Source organism: Anguilla anguilla, chromosome 13 (genome assembly GCF_013347855.1).
Source record: "Anguilla anguilla isolate fAngAng1 chromosome 13, fAngAng1.pri, whole genome shotgun sequence".
NCBI classification, from domain to species: domain Eukaryota; kingdom Metazoa; phylum Chordata; class Actinopteri; order Anguilliformes; family Anguillidae; genus Anguilla; species Anguilla anguilla.
In genome coordinates, this window is record NC_049213.1 from 8,324,362 (window position 1) to 8,344,489 (window position 20,128).

The 20,128-nt window shown below is 51.6% G+C and overlaps 1 protein-coding gene across 2 annotated transcripts in view; it reads left to right on the forward strand.

Annotated features, from left to right (window-relative positions):
- Positions 1-19,419, forward strand: part of pmepa1 (prostate transmembrane protein, androgen induced 1) — a 32,619-nt gene extending 13,200 nt beyond the window's left edge. Inside the window, exons 1-4 of one of the 2 annotated variants that reach the window (XM_035388763.1) lie at positions 10,482-10,619; positions 11,981-12,135; positions 14,507-14,560; positions 14,981-19,419. In XM_035388763.1, coding sequence (XP_035244654.1) covers positions 10,607-10,619; positions 11,981-12,135; positions 14,507-14,560; positions 14,981-15,457 — 699 coding nt within the window. In that variant the 5' untranslated portion in view covers positions 10,482-10,606 and the 3' untranslated portion in view covers positions 15,458-19,419. Of the gene's footprint in view, positions 1-10,481; positions 10,620-11,980; positions 12,136-14,506; positions 14,561-14,980 lie in introns of those variants that run through there. The other variant, XM_035388762.1, reaches the window with a different exon arrangement.
- The last annotated feature ends 709 nt before the right edge of the window (positions 19,420-20,128 follow it).

Genomic DNA, 20,128 nt, shown 5'->3' on the forward strand with positions numbered 1-20,128 from the left:
TTTAAGTCAGACTGTCCCCTTTGCCGAAAAGCCAAGGCCCCCGCCCCCCTTGGGACAGATTTTAATTAATGTTTTGTCTGTGTTTTGCTCCTTCACCAAATGGCTTTTTCTCATTTTTTTTGGGAACCAATCTTTCGCACTACAATACAGTGTGTGAAAGTGAATGTTAATGTTCCTCTGACCACTCAGGAGGGTAATAATAATAATAATCACAATAGTAACAGTAATGATGATGATAATAATAATTATTACTGTTATTATTATAGACATTACATTACAGGCATTTAGCAGACGCTCTTATCCAGAGCGACTTACATTGTATCCAGTTATACAGCTGGATATATTCTGGAGCAACGCAGGTTAAGTACCTTGCTCAAGGGTACAACGACAGTGCCCTACCCGGGAAATCGAACCTGCGACCTTTAGGTTACAAGACCGCCTCCTTAGCCGTTACACTACGCTGCCGCCCGTATGCATAGCCGTGAGTGAGCCTCCCTCCCCGTTTACGAGAACCGTACCCCCAGGAAACAGCCCTGTGGTGACACCGCACGCTTTTTCCTGGAAGGTGAGTCACGGTTGCCTGATGACCGCCTGCACCTCTGTCTCGTAATCAGCGCTGGGCTTAACGGGCCTCTCCCAGGGGCCGTAGAGTCATGACTCACCCCTCCTGTACCTGACCTGTCTGGCCTGGGTCTGGCCTGGGTCTGGCCTGGGTCTGGCCTGGGTCTGGTCTGGGTCTGGCCTGGGTCTGGTCTGGGTCTGGTCTGTAGCTGGCCTAGGTCTGGTCTGTGAATGACCTGTGATTTCTGCCTCATATTTCTGTGCATGTGAGAGGGGCATTTTGGCTTTTAGCCACACTGCCATCACAGTCACTTCCATGGCTTGTGTTTCCTTTTTATGATTTTGGATTTTGGGGCGATGGCTGGGTCCAGGCAGGGTCTGCACAACGCAGCTTCTTCAGCTGGATTACAGAGGACCTGGTTGCTCCCTGGGGTGCATAAACCTTTCAGTGTTTCTTTGTATCCCTTTCCTAAACTTTGCCTTCTTCAACTTCGTCCCTGGCTTGCTGAGAACTCCTGGTTTTTCGTTTTTGCATCTTTCCTTCAGATTCACTATCTTACCTATGAGCCTTCCGAAGGCGGGTGTTTTTATCCTGAAAAAACATCACTTTGAAAGTGACGAGGCGATCGTGTTCGTGGCCGTTGGAGAACCCGGACAGCTCGGTCTGTGACTCGTTAAGGTGACTCTGCTAAAGTGCACCGGCGTAAGTGCGCAGGGCTGATAGTCAGCATACGTCACCTCCATTTCGATTTTTTTGATGTTTCGTCTACAAAGTTTTTTTTATTTTGTTTTGTTTGCAGGTGTGCGGAGGAGGTTTGCATTTATCGTGAGCGTTAGCGCCACAATGGAAACGTCACGCGCGAGATTTTGAAAAGCGCCCCAAAACGCGCCAGCGGTCTGAGTGCTTTTCTCGAAGGCGCCGCGCTTCTCCATTTGCGTCCGCGAGAAGGAGTCCGCGGACAAGGCCAGACCTTTACAGCCGAAATGAAGAACCGCCACGCAGGTGCTCTTTCAGCGCGGCGGATGGAGCTGGGGGCGGAGCGGGCCGTCCAGATTAAGACGGCTCGTACCCGGGCTTCGGCGCGCTTTCGCTGGCGCTCTGGCTGGTCAGAAGCCTTCGGGAGCAGGGGCGGCCGTTCGGCCCGGCGCGTTCGGAGACGCCGATAGAGAGAGATAGAGAGAGAGAGACAGAGAGAGAGATATATATAGAGAGAGAGAGAGAGAGTGAGAGTGACTGAGAAAGACAGAAACAGAGAGAGAGATAGATAGAGAGAGAGAGAGATAGAGAGAGGGCAGGAGGGGGCCATCAGTGGAGAGGGTGGGTCTGCGCACGTCCGTGGGACCCCACCCTGGGGACCCGGGGGAGTGGCTATTGTTGCCCTCGTCTAGACTGACTGCCGACTCGGGGTCTGGGGGCAGGGGGCAGACAATATGCCGAATACCAATGTGCACAGGGACCCGCAAAAGGAGGGGTCCCCCGAATTCTCCCAGGACTCGCTGACTGGGAGAGGGAGAGGGTCTGCCCTCCCCCCCTACAATGGGGAACAGCTGGGACCGTCACCCTCAGACATGCAACCCCCCCACCCACCCCACCCACCCACCCCCGCCTAAGTAAATACATTTGCATAAAACACCCTTCAGAAGGCACTTGGAAAAAAAAAAAACAGCCCAGTCATTGTTCATTAAAACCACATTTTTTAAATCAGTTTTACTCTTCATCAACGGTCCAGTCTAATTTTCAGCCTTTTTTTCAGCAATGAAAAAATTGATGAATTCCTTTATTTGGGGAAACGGAAGTTGAGTTCCAACCAATGCAATGGGTGTCCTTAGTCAGCATAACCGCGCAGAATATCTGATATCAGAATCGACACTGCCACAGCTACATTCAATGCTAAGTCGTGCCCCCCCCCCCGAGTTAGGAAACTACTTTCCTGTGTTAGAATAACGCGCTAGGTAGGCGCTAGCGGTGACGGCCTGCGCAGAAAATAAAAGCGGGCTTGCGGTGAACGTCTCCGGAGGGCCGCCGGCCGGGCCGCGGCTGAGCGGCGAGGCTGAAAAGCGGCCCGGCGTCGGACCGCGGCGTTCGTTTCCTGTTCAGATGCGCTCGGCTCGTGTTGTTTTAGTCTCGCTGTCATGGGAACGCCGCTCGTGTTGTTTTTTTTTTTCTCTTCACGCGGCCTGGTTCAGATTCCGTCTCGCTCTGTCCCTCTCTCTGCTTTTCCCCGCGCCCTGCGTGTTTTTTTGGGGGGTTTTGGGCTTTGATTCCTTCGCCTTGAGTCAGAGCTGAGGCACCGGGGAGCTCGGCTTTGAGAAGGGAGCGGGGCGGTAATCCAGGGAAATGAAAGGTAAGGGGGGGTGGGGGAGGAGAAGTCTCCCCTCCGCTGAATTTCGGCCGGGCCCCGTCAGCTCCGTCCACAGCTGCAAGCCATCATGTGGGAGGGGTACACATGACGCCTCCCAAATAACCTGTATAGACTACGGTCAGAACTTGGAGCCGTTGGCTGCTCTGACACATTGGTATACACGGTAAAGCCTGTATTACACATGAGGTGCGTACATGCATAAGAGTGTTCTAAGTGCGTGTGTGTGGAACCTGATGGGAGAAGGTTGCTCTGGGGGAGGGGGGGGGATCTGTCTGGAGTCTCCCTCCTGCATGGGGAGTAGATCCAGCTACACACACACACACACACACACACACGCTCATGTGCGCACACACACACTCATGGATGCATGCATGCATGCAGCAAACACACACACAAACACACACACACACACACACGCTCATGTGCGCACACACACACTCATGGATGCATGCATGCATGCAGCAAACACACACACAAACACACACACATGCACACACACACACCCACCCTGTCTGGCTGAGTACTGACAGTCAGTGTCCCAGACTGGTGGGGGGGAGGGGCATTTGCTGGTTATGGGGGTGGGGGTTGGGGTTGGGTTGTGCTGACTTTCCTTTGATTTTGCACATTGTGAGGGTTGCCCTGTGTGGTTTGTGTTGTGAGGGTTTCCCTGTGCGGTTTGTGTTGTGAGGGTTGCCCTGTGCGGTTTGTGCTTGTGTTGTGTGGGTTGCCCTGTGCGGTTTGTGTTGTGAGGGTTGCCCTGTGAGGTTTGTGTTGTGAGGGTTGCCCTGTGCGGTTTGTGTTGTGAGGGTTGCCCTGTGCGGTTTGTGCTTGTGTTGTGTGGGTTGCCCTGTGCGGTTTGTGTTGTGAGGGTTGCCCTGTGAGGTTTGTGTTGTGAGGGTTGCCCTGTGTGGTTTGTGCTGTGACGGTTGCCCTGTGCGGTTTGTGTTGTGAGGGTTGCCCTGTGCGGTTTGTGTTGTGAGGGTTGCCCTGTGCAGCCCTGTCTGTAGAGGGCAACCCCTACAGACAGCGGGGATCTGCATTTGTGTGGGGTTCAGCCCATGATCTGGAGAGAGGGGCATTAGCCATGCAAGCAGCACGGAAGGTTATTTCGGGGTTACTCTTCAGTCACCTGCAGGGGTGCATAACTCAAATGTGTGCTCCATATATGCAGTCAGTTTACTGCTAAAATGCCAAGAACCCTGCAGCGTTGTACCAACGGACTGTCTTTGTCACGCCAGCGTGATTTCTGCCCACGCTCGGCCCTCTGGGATAGCGCTCGCCTCCTCTCCGGCCTGTTTTCAACCCCCCTGCCCCCCAAATCCCCCCCCCCCCCCCCTCGAGCGCGCCGCTCACCACATCACTCACCGAAGCCGCCGTTTTCCCAGGCTCCCCCCCCCCGTCTCCGTTCGGTGGGGTTTTTTTTGTTGTTCCCGTCGCAGCCATAACCGAACCCGGCGTTCCTGGCCGGGACGGACGGGGCTGTTTTTCCAGTTTGGCTGCGGTCGCCGCTCGCGCAGGCGGTGTTTTGTCTGCGGCCGTGTTGAGTCTGTCTGCGAACGCCGGCGACAGGTAGGGCGAGTTCCCCAGCGACGGAAAGCGTTAGGGTCTGGACTGTTTATAACGAGGCCATCGCGCTCCAGCCCTGAGAGGCTGTGTATGTGACTGTGGCGGGGTGAGAAGGCTCGCACTCCTGCGTTCGAACTCCAGAACTGCAGCTGCAAAGACATCTGTGTGCTCCCAACTGCTTTTGTTTCTTTGCGTTTTATCTCTGACTCTTCTGGTAGGAAGACGTCCTGACCCTGGTGGTGTTTTTTTCCTGAATGTGCGGGCGGAAAGTTCTAGGCCCTGGTGCTGAAGCTCAGTGCTGAGACACTAAGGTCATGAAGTCCTGTGTTTACACCAGCACTGTTTTGCAATCATGTCTGAATTCTTCTGCTGTGGGATTGGTCCTTGTTTGTCCACAGTGCAGAGCTGATGGGTTGAAGTTTGTGTGTCTGTGGGTCAGTGCTGTATGTGGGTCAGTGCTCCTGCGTGTGGGTCAGTGCTGCTGTCTGTGGATCAGTACCCCGTCTGTGGGTCTGTGCCCCCATCTGTAGGTCAGTGATCCTGTCTGTAGGTCAGTGCCCCCTGTCTGTGTTTCGGTGCTCCTGTCTGTAGGTCAGTCTGTGCTCTTGTCTGTGAGTCTGTGGATAAATGCCCCTGTCTGTGGGTCAGTGCCCCGGTCTGTGGATCAGTGCCTCGGTCTTTGAGTCTGTGCCCCTGTCTGTGGATCAGTGCCCCTGTCTGTGAGTCAGTGCCCCTGTCTGTAGGTAAGAGTCCACAGGGAGTGTTTATTATGGGGTGCAGGCCTCTCTTCTCTCCTCTGGCCTGTGAAATTTTGGAAACGTACACGGTGCACTCTCCCTATAAACAGGAACGCTGGGAGACACTCATCCAGACACGGAGAACTGCAGGTGACAGAGAGCGTGTTTGTTGCCGTGGTGACGGCTGAGGGACAGGGAGCTTGTTTGTTGCCGCGGTGATGGCTGAGGGACAGGGAGCGTGCTTGTTGCCACGGTGACAGCTGAGGGACAGGGAGCGTGCTTGTTGCCACGGTGGCGGCTGAGGGACTGGGGGTGGGGGGGGGGGGGGGGCGGGTGTTTTGGGATCCGCCCCGACGGTTGGTGAACCAGGCCAGGGAAAGGGAGCTCTCTGAGAGGGGCGGGGTCCCACAGTGAGCTCCGCCCCTCGGCGGATAACAGGCGGAATTTTCATACGCTTCAGACAGACGGGTCTTACGCTGCTCACCCCAGGGCTCAAAGGGAAGACTCCATTTACTCAATCGGGGCTCTGGGGGGCAGTGTTACTTTCATTTGTACTCTCTCTGGTCTGGGTGTGCTGTTAGCCAGGTCTGTGTCTCTCTCTGCTCTGGGTGTGCTGTTGGCCAGGTCTGAGTCTCTCTCTGGTCTGGGTGTGCTGTTGGCCAGGTCTGTGTCTCTCTCTGGTCTGGGTGTGCTTTTAGCCAGGTCTGTGTCTCTCTCTGGTCTGGGTGTGCTGTTAGCCAGGTCTGTGTCTCTCTCTGGTCTGGGTGTGCTGTTGGCCAGGTCTGAGTCTCTCTCTGGTCTGGGTGTGCCGTTGACCAGGTCTGAGTCTCTCTCTGGTCTGGGTGTGCCGTTGGCCAGGTCTGAGTCTCTCTCTGGTCTGGGTGTGCTGTTGGCCAGGTCTGTGTCTCTCTCTGGTCTGGGTGTGCTGTTAGCCAGGTCTGTGTCACCTTACCCTGGAGCAGCAGGCTGTAGAACCCTGGTGCAGTGTGGGATAGGGCTGTAGAACCGTGGTGCAGTGTGGGATAGGGCTGTAGAACCGTGGTGCAGTATGGGATAGGGCGGTAGAACCGTGGTGCAGTATGGGATAGGGCGGTAGAACCGTGGTGCAGTATGGGATAGGGCTGTAGAACCCTGGTGCAGTATGGGATAGGGTGGTAGAACCGTGGTGCAGTGTGGGATAGGGTGGTAGAACCCCACACTTTGGGACAGTTCACAGAGCAGAGGAATCAGACGCGGTCTTTCTGTCCCCTCTCCAGCAGAACGCTGGCAGAATGCAGTTGGCACCACAGGTGTACGATCCTGGGTCCCCTGCTTAAAATTGCACTGCGTGAGCCAGTTAGCCGGAGCCGCTACCTGACCCCAGCACAGCGCGCTGGCATTGGCTCAGAGCAGGATGGGCCTCAGACTGTCTGTGTGGGCGGGGAGCTCATCTGCTGAGCGTGACTGCACTGTGAGTCTGTGCCACGGCCCTCAGCAGGAGCTCCGTACCTGCTGTTCGCTGACAGGATCCTGCTGCTGTACCCCCAGAGCTGGCCGCACACAGCCAATCACTGCACCCCTCCTTGCGTGTGTGTGTGTGTGTGCGCACGCGTCCGCGTGCGACTGTGTACATTGTGTGACTATATACATGTGTGCATGTGTATGTGTATCTGTCTGTGTGCATGCGTGTGCATGGGAGTCTGAGGCTTGTACATACACTTGTTGTGAGGGGATCGCAAATTGCAGGTCTCAGAAACAAAGCAAAACAGCGGCTGAGCACGGCTGTCTTTTAGACCTCATGACCTCTCTTTCAGTCTGGAGAATGCGCTGCTTTTTATATCCCTAAATAGCGGCTTTGAATTACAGGTGTAAATGTACAGATCGACGTATTTTACAATTTGAGTGAAACTATGATTTGTACGGACATGGGCATTGAGTAGGCCTAGGAAGCTTTCAGATCTGAGAGCTTAACCGTAGACTCATAGTGAATCAAAATGTGTGTGAGGACTGTTTTGGAGACGGCGCAGTTGCCGTTGAGAGAGAAAAACAGAGAAGTGTCTCTCAAGAGCGACGGTTCTGGTTTTGTTTGTCTAAATTGCCCCCTTCGCTTTCATGTCGCTGATGTAGCCTGTCTGATGAGAGCAGCTGTCTGGATCTGCGGCTTATATTATCATATTCATCTGTTTCCACCTGGGAACAAAAAAACTGGGTCCTTTTGTTTTGGCTGCAATAATTTTAATTAAGTTTGGTTGATGAAATCGTATTGTACGTGCGCGCGCGTGTTTCTTCATTTCTGCTTATGCGATGCTCACTTTGCGACAAACGCGCGCAGACGCCATGAAAAGTTCGAATCTGTGCTAAATTCTGGAACATTCTACCCCCAGCTCATTTCCCCCTCTATGAATTGGGTTTTTATCTCCGCTGACAGCAATTTATAGCAGAGTGCTCTTTCTGATTTAAATATGCAAACCGTAAATATTAAGAACCCTCCCGTCACCACTCTGATAGTATACTTAACCCTTTTAGTTCGGTGTCTCCCAAAGTTCCCACACTTGGGGCGCATTGCGTCTGAAAAAGAGAGAGAGCTTTGTTCCTTGTTGTCTCTCAGCATTTTGCCCTGTGCTGCTCCGTCTGCCCAGCGCCGCTTGCTTCTGCTATTGTCATGGAAATGCACGTCTAACCCAGCTGACAGTTTTACACACTGATATATGCCGTCTCTACACCCTCCGGCCCGGCTGTCGTGCCACTCCCTACCACACCAGCGGGGGAAATATAGAGCGTTCCGCTAACTCGCACGCACACACACCCGCCCTGTCTGGCTGAGTACTGACAGTCAGTGTCCCAGACTGGCGGGGCGGGGTGGGGCGGGCGGACGGAGGGGGGCCGAGGCTGGTGACGGGGGTGGGGGCTGGGTTTTCGCTGACTTCCCTTTGACTGGAATCTCCCGTGACCCCAGCCTTCTCCGTACGGGCCGGTCTTTGTAGGCCAGCTGCGCTGTCTGGGGAGCGACTGGCGTACTGCGGTCTGGCTGCGTTCCAATGACTCGACAGCTTCCTGTCAGCTGGGTAACTTTCCTGAAGGCAACGACGCTTTCCAAATAAAAAACTTTATAAACAAATTATGAGACATTGTGAATAGTTCTTCCCCTGTGTGTACATACGGCAGTGTTCATTATGACATGCTTAATGTTCCTATTAAAGAATGCTTTGATCTTTTTTTAAGCAACTGGATATCAAGACGGTGTTGATTCGCATCGACGCTAGCCTTACTGACATTTTCGTTTCGTTTTAGTTGCCGTAGTCATTATTTAACGACCATTGCGTTCTTTTAAGAATTTGTTCGTGAAGATAGAAACATATGGTAAACGAATTCGTGTTTGTATCTTGTCGCAGCCGAAGATTAGCTATTGATTCCCTTTTTCGGTGAGCACAGTGCGTATGTGTCCTCTGTTTTTCTCCAGTGTTTTCACGGGGAATTATATTCAGCGAGATTTACTGGAAAGTCAGGGAGGAACTTTCATGTTCAGTCGGGGAGGGAGGAATCGTCTACGTCGACATTTTTTGTCCAGTTGATGTTTTCGACAAATAGTTCATTTTAAACCTTGCAGCGAATGTTTAAAATAAAAAGGTTCTGATAATTAAACTTTCAGCGTGGCTGGCCAGATATCGATCGTAGATGAACAACTTCCTTTGCTCGTGTTTCAAAAGCGAATTCCATTAGAGTTTATTTTTCCTCCCTAAAGAGCTTCAAAACATCTCCTGTATGTAAACGGACAGCAGTAGAAATTACTTAAATACTCTGATATGATATTAAATATTCTCGGCAGAAAAATATTGTACGGAAATATTTAATGAAGTGAAGAAACTAAAACATCGTTTCATGCACATAAGACGCATGGCCATGCAGAGCTGTTTTCTAAAAATGGATCTATTTTGTACCATGGTTACAATTAGTGGAACAACTCTCATTGGACCTTTGAATTGATAACTTACTGTATTTTGATATTGATTTTATTATGTGCATACCTCCCAAATAAGTGTATCTATAAACTACAGTTAGATGGCAGAGGTGCAGGTGTCCGAGATGGATAAATCATGGAATAACAGAGCAGGCAGCTCATAATGCATACATACATACACACATGCATGCATATGCAAATACATACGTACATGCATGCCCTCGCGCACTGGATTTTAGTACCGTCAATAACGGTAGCTGCTTGTTTTATTATGCACATGCGCAACTGGGGTTTATTTTGGTAATCTTGGGAACTGGCCTGTGTACGATTCTCAGGGTCATTTGTGTTGCAGAGCTGAAACTGTTCCATGCTTTTAGCTTTTAGCTTTTATTTGCTGACAGGCACCAAGCGCTAACTTTCCTTTTTATCTTTTATCCACTTAAACAAATCAGTCTGAACTGCTTCAGTCTTAGGCTTGTGGTACTTCTGAGTTTGGTCTTCCCTCTCTCCTTTTGTTCTTTATTCTAGTTTCAGTTGACTATGGTGTTCTATTAAAGGGGCAGCAAAGTCTCTCTCTCTCTCTCTCCCTTTCTGATATAATTTTAATTTGCTTTATTGGCAGGACAACTGCAGTTATATTGCCAAAGGAACACATACAATACACAGAAACATGGAAACCACATATACAACATGCAACAAGTATGACCCGCAACAACAACAATAATAATAGCAATAATAATAACAATAATAATAATAATAATAATAACAACAATAAGAATAATAAACATGTTCACAGAATGTAACAAAAACAACATTCATTTCAGGTGTGAAGAACATAATATCGTAATATAAACAAATATGAGAATAGTATAAGTTTTTTTTTATTTTAAAAGAATAATTGTGGTACAGTAAGTTACCTTTTGTAACTTGGTCAACAAATAACAATTGTAAATAATAATTTTTTAAAAATATAAATATTTGATGTAGAGAGTGTTTTATGTCCCTCATCTTGCGGCATGTGGCTACATATTTAGCTGCTTGTGGGGCTATAGGCCCTTCTCCTAATATTATAGATAATTTTTCTTTTGTCACTCATCCTTAGGCTGTTGGGAAAGAGAGTATATCTCTCTCTCGTCTGTCTGTGGATTTTAGTGCCTCTATTCTCTTTCTCACAATGTTCTTTGGCCCCTCCCCTTGGCCCCAGGCCCCTCCCCCTGTTGTCGTGGGTGACAGAGAGCAGTCAGCCGTCTGCCAGACGGACCCTGGCTGCAGACCTGTTGAGCAGCAGTGGGTGAATGTGTGTGTGTGTGTGCATGCGTGTATATGTGCAGGAGAGTGTGTATGCACGCTCGCGCGCGTGTGTTCTCCTGCGGGCGAGCCTCTTGTTGGAATGAGAAGACTGTGCAGCCTCTTCCAGGAGAGCGGTTCCTGGCCCTCTGGCCATGCAGTGTAGCGGTGAGTCCTCAGAAGCTGAGCTCCGCGGAGGGGAAGTGTCTGTTTACGGCCCTATCTGCCTTTCAGACCAGACTGAGAGCTGACTAATGACTGCCCCCCCCCCCCCCCCAACATCCCCCGGGAAGAGGGAGGGGGGCAGCGAGCAGGTCTCTCCAGCTGCCTGTATCCTGATTAAAAAGGCTATTTTAATGCTAGCTGACGTAATTTGCCAGTTGTCTTTACATTTAGCATTGTTATAGTTTGATTGTTTCCCTGTGTTTTTTTATTTATTTGCTTGTTGGGGAGTGTAGGACATTTTCAGTTAGATGGAATTAGTTTTGAGTTGTAGTTTTATGGGCTGGTTGTAGGCTGTGGTTTTGTTGGCTAGTTGTAGGCTGTGGCTTTTGTAGGCTGGTTATAGGCTGTGGTTTTTGTAGGCTGGTTGTAGGCTGTGGTTTTTGTAGGCTGGTTGTAGGCTGTGGCTTTTGTAGGCTGCTTGTAGTCTGTGGTTTTTGTAGGCTGATTGTAGGCTGTGGTTTTTGTAGGCTGGTTGTAGGCTGTGGTTTTTGTAGGCTGGTTGTAGGCTGTGGCTTTTGTAGGCTGGTTGTAGGCTGTGGTTTTTGTAGGCTAGTTTTTGGCTGTGGTTTTGTAGGCTGTGGTCTTGGAGGCCAGCTGACAGAGTGTGTTTTTATGGAGATGGCCTGGCTGTTGTTGGGCTGGTAAGGTGGGGGGTTGTGGGCGGTGTGGGGTGTGTGTGGGGGGTTGTGGGGGGTGTAGGGGGGGCAGACCCGTTCCTCTGACCTTTTCACACGGTGCAGTTAGGGAGCACCTTCGTGGCCTGTTTTATTTCTCGCTCGCTGACCCAAAGCCAGACTCATGCCCCTGTGGGCTGCAGTGGAACAGAACGGCTATGGAGCAGTAACTAGGAGGTTGCGTGTTTGATTCCCGGGTGGGGCACTGCCCCTGAGCAGGGCAGTTCAGCTGAACTGCTTCAGTAAAACATACTGCTGTATAAATAAGAGTGTTTGCTAAATGCTGAATGCTAAAAGGCTAAGAATATGTGTGTATGTGTTTTTTAGAGCATAACTACAATTATATGTGTGTGTGTGTAAATGTGTCTATGTGCGCATGTGTGTGTAAGTGTGTATGTGCGTGTCTTTGTAGGTGTGTGTATGGAAGTGTGTGTGTGTGCTCGTGTGTGTGTATGTGTGTAAGTGTGTGTGTATGTATGTGCTTGTGTGTGTGTGTAAGTGTGTGTGTATGTGTATGTATGTAACTGTGTGTGTGTGTGTGTGTGTGTGTGTGTGTGTATGTATGTAACTGTGTGTATGTGTGTGTAAGGTGGCTGACTGTAACCCCGCTCCTCCTTGTTATGTCCACAGCCCAGCTGGAGTTTGTGCAGATCCTGCTGATCGTGGTGGTGATGATGGTGATGGTGGTGGTCATCACCTGCCTGCTCAACCACTACCGGCTTTCAGCCCGGTCCCTGGCCTCTCGCCACAGCCAAGCCCGTCGACAGCGCCTTCCCCAGGCCTCCGTAAGTACTGCGCATCCATGCTACCATAGAACATCTGAGCTATCAAACCAACAGGACTGATGGTTGTTCTCAGTATTGAAAGCAATGCTGTTAGCCAGGTCTGTGTCTCTCTCTGGTCTGGGTGTGCTGTTGGCTAGGTCTGTGTCTCTCTGGTCTGGGTGTGCTGTTAGCCAGGTCTGTGTCTCTCTCTGGTCTGGGTGTGCTGTTAGCCAGGTCTGTGTCTCTCTCTGGTCTGGGTGTGCTGTTAGCCAGGTCTATGTCTCTCTCTGGTCTGGGTGTGCTGTTAGCCAGGTCTGTGTCTCTCTCTGGTCTGGGTGTGCTGTTAGCCAGGTCTATGTCTCTCTCTGGTCTGGGTGTGCTGTTAGCCAGGTCTGTGTCTCTCTCTGGTCTGGGTGTGCTGTTAGCCAGGTCTGTGTCTCTCTCTGGTCTGGGTGTGCTGTTAGCCAGGTCTATGTCTCTCTCTGGTCTGGGTGTGCTGTTAGCCAGGTCTGTGTCTCTCTCTGGTCTGGCTGTGCTGTTATCCAGGTCTGTGTCTCTCTCTGGTCTGGGTGTGCTGTTAGCCAGGTCTGTGTCTCTCTCTGGTCTAGGTGTGCTGTTAGCCAGGTCTGTGTCTCTCTCTGGTCTGGGTGTGCTGTTACCCACGTCTATGTCTCTCTCTGGTCTGGGTGTGCTGTTAGCCAGGTCTGTGTCTCTCTCTATCTGGTCTGGGTGTGCTGTTAGCCAGGTCTGTGTCTCTCTCTGGTCTGGGTGTGCTGTTACCCACGTCTATGTCTCTCTCTGGTCTGGGTGTGCTGTTAGCCAGGTCTGTGTCTCTCTCTGGTCTGGGTGTGCTGTTAGCCAGGTCTGTGTCTCTCTCTGGTCTGGGTGTGCTGTTAGCCAGGTCTGTGTCTCTCTCTGGTCTGGGTGTGCTGTTAGCCAGGTCTGTGTCTCTCTCTGGTCTGGGTGTGCTGTTAGCCAGGTCTGTGTCTCTCTCTGGTCTGGGTGTGCTGTTAGCCAGGTCTGTGTCTCTCTCTATCTGGTCTGGGTGTGCTGTTAGCCAGGTCTGTGTCTCTCTCTGGTCTGGGTGTGCTGTTAGCCAGGTCTGTGTCTCCCTCTGGTCTGGGTGTGCTGTTAGCCAGGTCTGTGTCTCTCTCTATCTGGTCTGGGTGTGCTGTTGGCCAGGTCTGTGTCTCTCTCTGGTCTGGGTGTGCTGTGTGTGTCGCTGCTGCACATGTACCTCAGGTGCGTTCACTGATATTTGTCTTAGACCCCGTCGATGACAGCATCTGCTAAATGAACTAAATTAGCGTCCCAGGGATACCTTTAGCGTAGCTTGCCGCTCTCTCGCATTGCGCTAACGCCGCGGACGCCTGACAGGCAGCAGGCGCGGGCCGGCGCGGCGGATCGGGGCGCGGGTCGCGGCACGCCGGGGCGGGATCGGCGGTGACTCACAGCGGGAGAGAGACGGGCTCGTTTTAAAACGCGGGGCCCGAGAGCTCCTCCAGGCCGTCGCCGAGGCGATGAGTCAGAGGCGCGCGAGGCCGAAACTCCGGAGCCGCTGCCGGGCGTCTGGTTTCCGCGGAAACGGGGGCGTGTGCGGGAGGGGGGGTTCCGGGAAAACTCCCGTGATGCTGAGCTGCGCTTCCAGACGGCAGCGCCGGAGTTATGCTCTGACACATCAGTAATGAACACCTTTGAGAACCGAGCCGCCAGCCCGACAGCCTGCGTTATTCAGACCGAAACAAGACCAGGGGGCCTGTGTCACGACGCAGGATTACTGAGCTAGCTGGATAACTGCGCTGAGTGAAAACCTGGAACAGCTCTTTTAACTTCAGTCCATGTTCCAGATTTGGGAGGGTTCTGGGTTTTTACTCAGTGCAGTTTCTCCAGCTAACTCAGTAATCCTGCTTCATGATACAGGCCCCAGATGTGATCACTAGCAATTATTGTTTTAAATGGTTGGGGGGGGGGGGGGGGGGAGCAGTATTGGGCCTGTCTGATTTCAGGCCCTGGTTCTGTTGACATGGCAGGAGACATGTCAGGTCGAAACAGTGCCTTCCTGCTACCGATCTGACCTCTCCTCCGTCTGCTGTCCCGTCTGAAGAGAGGGTTTGGAATGCTGGGAAGGGCCTCTTTCGACCTCCTCCCCTCCCTCTTTGTGCTGAAGGCTGTGTGGGTCCCAGTAAAGCCCAGCCACAGAACAGCGTATGATTGAGGCAGAGCAGAGCCAGCTGCCCCAGACCTGCTCCTCTTACTCAGTCCTGGAGTCTCTCATCGTGGAGAACAGAGACATCTAGTGGTTATGGCGTGTATTACACTTTACGCTTGTGTTTGCCATATGCTTACTCTTTCCCTTGCTCTCTCTCTCTCTCTCTCTCTCCCTCTCCTTTAGGATGGGAGTCTATGGTCCTCAGATGGCCCTGGGACCTCTAGTGGGATGAATGAGGTGAGTTTGATCTAAGCCCCACCCCCAAATGATGACATCACCTGGGTCTCACTCCTCCCCTTTCCTCCCACTGCAGAGAAAGGATTCAGTTCATGTGAAACTAAAACGAGACTAAAACGAACCTTCATTCGTGTGTTAAGTGTTATGACATCCGAATCCTCCATTCACTTTAATGATAAGAAGGGGGGGGTTAGCTCGATTAGCTCGATGACATCATCACTTTTCATGTCTTAAATTAAACCCATTATAAACGTCCCTCCATTAGAACATAAGACTTCATTGTGAGGAGGACAGGGTATCCAGGTAAGTAAGTGTGTTTCGAGTAGTGCTGTACATAGGTATGCAGGTAAGTGTGTTGTGAGTGATGCTGTGCATTAGTGTTCAGGTACGTGACGGGGCGTCCTCTCTCTGCGTGTTCAGCCGCAGGTGTACACCCCCAGGCCGCCGGACCGAGCGCCCGCCTACCTTCAGAGGGAACGTCTGCCCCGGTTCCAGCCCACCTACCCCTACCTGCCCCACTCGATCATCGACCTGCCCCCCACCATCTCCCTGTCGGACGGGGAGGAGCCGCCCCCGTACCAGGGCCCCTGCGCCCTGCAGCTGCGGGACCCCGAGCAGCAGCTGGAGCTGAACCGCGAGTCGGTGCGCGCCCCGCCCAACCGCACCGTGTTCGACAGCCAGCTGATCGACACCAGCGCCTCCGCCGGGCTGCGGGGGGCGCCGCCGGCCTACAGCGAGGTCATTGGCCACTACTACCACCCGTCCCTGCCCTCCCGGCACCAGCCGGGGCCCCCGCAGCTCCTGCACGGCATCCTGCAGCACCACTCCCTGCCACAGGGGGCGCCGGAGTGCCGGCACGCGCGGGCCAAGGAGAAGCAGCGGCCGCAGCAGGTTTGATGTCACCACAAACTGCCAAACCCCGCTCCACCCCCCCCCTCCCCTCCCCTCCCCTCCCCTCCTTCGCACTTCCACAGAACTTGTCAGGGTAAGGAGGGGGAGGGGATAGAATGGCCACGCCCCTTCCCAATCCCGAAAAAAAAACCCCCACCCTCAAACTTTGTATAAATATTTACATGTTATTTGTTGTCTTTAGTGCTCACAGCTTTGTTTTCTACACTGACAGAATCTGAAACGAACACAGGACGTGGTTTCCTTTCTTTCTCACCGTGTTTAACGTTCTGTGTTCCTGAGCTCCGGACTTCCCGCGAGTCCTCTGCTAATTCCTGCCTGTCCTTGATTTGAAACGCTCAAAAGTCTTTAGAATTAACAGGTCTTCCTTTTCTTAAGTGCAGATGCTTATTTCTTGTGTCGAGCGGGACTATGGCCCAGGGCATTGCCACTCCCCCTGATCTCGGTTTCCTCCATTGAGTCACCTCACCTGTCAGAGCACACCTGCGACCCCCCCAGAACACGTCAGCACACCTGCAACCCCCCCTCCCAGAATCCATCAGCTTTGTGTCGGCCATGTTGGAATCCACTGAGTAAATTCCTCTCCTGTGATCTTTGGCCATGTCCATTTCACCCCACTTGCCTACGATTGAGTATACAAGTCGTATTACAAGTTGCATACAACTGGTGTACTCAGTAGTAGGCAAGTGCGCTGATTCGGACACGGCCTTCCTCTTCAGTGCTTCATGTTCTCTCTTAGTTTGTCATAAGTCATAAGTGGGGGGTGTATCATAGATCAGGGGTGTGCCGACTCAGCCCCCCCCCCCCCCCCCCAATGTATACTGCCTTCTGTTATATCTGATTTCATGGTCAGTTAAGGCTGTTAAAGCCATGTCTAAGTTCTACCATCATTTTTTCCCCCTCAAACTTATTTGGCTTATTTTTGACAGATTCTTCTCCCCCCCCCCTCCTTTTCCTAAATGGTTTAGTCCCAGAGACCAGCTGTCCACACCCTCAGCACCTAGGACCCCACTGATTTTACCTGTCTGTCAGTCAGCCATTTCACCAAATGAAGAAATGTAGCCTCTTTGTGGAGAGAGAATTAGTCACAAAGCACACAACAGAAGATGAAAGCCTTAGGAAAGGTCCTGGGGGTGTGAACATGGGACATTTATTCTTCATAATGTGCACAGCTAGTTCTGACACGATGTGGCCTTATGGGTAAATCAGCCCTCCGTACGCTAGAGAAGTGTGTCATTTAGAAGAGCTCGTTACAGTCCGGCGGTTGCAGGTGTGATGGGAAGGAAAGCCGGCCCACTCCGGGCACAGCAGGTGTGAGGCGGGATCTGACAGGTGCGGTCGCCGTGACCGAGCTCCGTAACCACGGTTAACCCGGCTGAACCGCGCGGTCCGGATCAGGCGGAGTGGAGCCCTGGCCCCTCGAAGTTCCGTTTTTGTGTCCTTAGTTACCTTCACTTCTGAGAAATATTTGCACAAATTCTATGGAAAAAGACTGTTTATTTGGAGAAAAGAAATAATCTGCAATATGTGTGGTGAGAGGTGATTTGCCTGGGCAGGGGTATTTTTGTAAAAGAAAGGACGATGAAAAAAAAAAGGAAAATGTTTTCTTCTTGTTTAGAAAAAAAAAGAAATGGCAGTTTGTCGGGGTGCCAACTCAAACGTGTTTGACATTGTTATACGTTATGCATTTGTATGTATATGTATATATGTGTATGCACGTATGTATGCGTACACATATATATAACTGAAAATCAAACTTAAAAAAAAGCACGATTTTAGAGTTATTTATATAAATGTTGAAAAGAATTGCACTATTTTTTAATATAAAATGATGGCAAGCCAAGGCTTGCAAACAGTTTTGAGAAAAGAAGAGAAAAACCTCTTATGTGCATGTGTGACCTTGAGCGAGAGAAACTTCTAGAAAACTCCAGATGAAGGCTCCCCCTCTGCGGAGGGTCCAGAGGGCGTGGTCGGCATCGCCTAGCAACCTGCAGCAGCAAGCCTGACACCCCCCCCCCCCCCAACCGATCGCTATTTCTGAGACCGGTACCTAGCTAACACGAAACGTACCCGCGGTGCTGCTGCCGTGTAGCGGCATCGTCGTAACCTTGGCGGAACGTTCCGGTAGCGCTGCGAGGACGTTTCGTGCTAGCCGGGCGTTAGCGAGCCAGCCGCTCCCTGCCCCGTGACCCCCGGCGTTCCTGTTGCAAGCCCAGAAACGCACACCCGCTCCGGTGCGCTACGGGTGTGCTGCAGAGGCTGCTCGGGTCCCCAGCGGCACGCAAAAAAAAACCCTCGGGTTGAAAAAGAAAGTAAAAGGTCGGCTGAACTCAGAAATACGCATTTATCCAGTACGTGAAGTGCGGACGCTCTGTTCAGCTCTGCCCAGCCTTTTGCATGACAGCGCCATGCTAACTGTGCAATATGAGCGAAGGTGATCCATCGTGGCACCAGTCCAGCGTGTGTTTATATACGTGCTGCGTCCACCTCGTGTGCGATTTAGCCGCTGGCTTTGTTAAACGAGTCTCAGAAATGTGACCGGTTGGAAATGGGCAGCCTTGTATTGCGTTGTGTTCCTGATCTGACTTATATTAGATTTTCACACCCTAAATGTCTCCAGGGGCCAATAGTGTTTGGCTTCATTGCTAAAGAGTCTCTCCCATAGCTGTCAGCTGTCACGGCACAGAAGCTTTCGGTGTGTGCGTGTGTGTGTGTGTGCGTGCGTGCGTCCGTGTGGGTGCGTTCGTGTGTGTGTGTCTGCGTATGCCAAAGCCTCTGTCCTTCGCCTCTGGCTGAGACATTTAGGGTCCAAAATATCAACATTCGCTGATTAATCAGGCCGAGTCTCACCCCCGCTGTTGAGCCCGCCTGTTGGAGGCGTTGCCAGGGCAACGGGGGCGGGGCTGCGCAGGTTGCTCCCCGCTGTGGCGGGCCTCCTCTGGCCCGCAGTGAACAGGCATCTCTTAGCACTTTAACGAAGAAGAGAGACACAATCTTCCTCAGTCAGCCTTGGTCTCGCTTTTTAGAATTATGCAACTGCTTCCTTTGGGGTTAGAAACTGCAGGCCCAGTGCTGGGGGGAGGGGGGGGGCGGGGTTTAGAGGGAATGTGGGTGCGGTCAGAACAAAGGTGGGCGGAGTCGGTGGAAACCTGGAGACTGACGGCAACTCCTCACTCCCTCTTCCCTCCCCTCACGTAAATCCAAATCAAATGCGAAATAGCGATTAAATTAATATGAAATACTTGAATGTGGAGCTGGTGCCCACTCCACGCCCTACAGCACACAGCCAATGGAGTTGCATGTCTCTAACCCACATCTATTGCGAATGGACTGGCCCGCAGTTCCACTGATGGCCTGTAGGGGCCAGTGCAGTTTGTGGCCTTAAGGGGAAGCTCGGGTAGGATCGCTGGCGCCGGCCAGTACTTTGCTTCAGGGAAACCAGCGCTGACTGAAACCATGGCAACTGGGTTGAGGGTGACGCTCAAGTGACCTGGCTGACCAATCATTAACGGCTTAACCGAACAGTGACGTCGATCTTGAACCCTCTCCACGGCTTCGATCCGGCTGAAATCCTTCGGCAGCCTCCCTTGGGCGTCGCCTCCACCCCGCCCCAAAAAGACCTCTCCCTGTTCCAGGGATGCCTGTCTCTCCAGCAGCAAGGCTCGTACACTGGCTAGCCTGGGCTTTCTGACCTCTGGAAACGAACAGTATTCCTGCTGGGCTGCCCCTTAGTCTTACATAGCCCAGAGATAGAAAGAGAGAGAGAGAGAGATATAGAAAGAGAAAGAACGTGTGTGAGAGAGAGAGAGAGAGAATGCGTAGATGACAGAGGTTTTTTAGTGGAGAGCGTTGCAATATACCTACTGTTTGCCTTTTGATAATGTAGTTATTGTTTAACTTAGAAAAAAATGTAAAAGTTGTTTTGTTTTTTTTCTCTTTAAAAAAAAAAAGGTCATTTGTGCAAATCCATTAAAACACGTGTAGTTAGATGTGTAACTTGCAAACAATGCAAATGTGTAATGAAACTGTATTTTATTTTTTATTTTTGTTAATATTGTATTTTTTTAAACTGGTTACCCTGTGGCTGAAAGTGTTTGGCACAAGGCATCAGTCCTAACCCCAGCCCGACCCATCCTGAGTCTGACCAAGCTGCAAGGAGATCTGTGTGTGTGCATGTGTATGTGTGTGAGTATGTGTTTGTGTTTTGTGTGTGTTTGTATGCATGCATGTGTGGGTATGTGTATGTACAGTAAGTGTGTGTGCATGATGTGTGCGTGTGTGTGTGTGTGTGTGTCTGCGTGAGAGAGAGAGTGTGTGTGTGTGCGTGTGTGTGTGTGTGTGTGCGTGTGTGTTTGTGTGTGTGTGTATGTAAGTATGTAAGTGTGTGTGTGCGTGTGTGTGCGTGTGTGCGTGTGTGTGCGTGTGTGTGTGTGTGTGCGTGCGTGTGTGTTTGTGTGTGTGTTTATGTAAGTGTGCGTGTGCACGTGTGTGCATGTGTGCGTGTGTGTGCGTGTGTGTGTGTGTGTATGTAAGTGTGCGTGCGTGTGTGTGTGTGTGCGTGTGTGTGTGTGTCCCTGTCACTCTCCTCTTGCTTTGATCCTGCTGTGTGCCTTCGAGGATTCAGTGCTTCAGAATTTTTTCTGATGTGTTTCTTGTGCA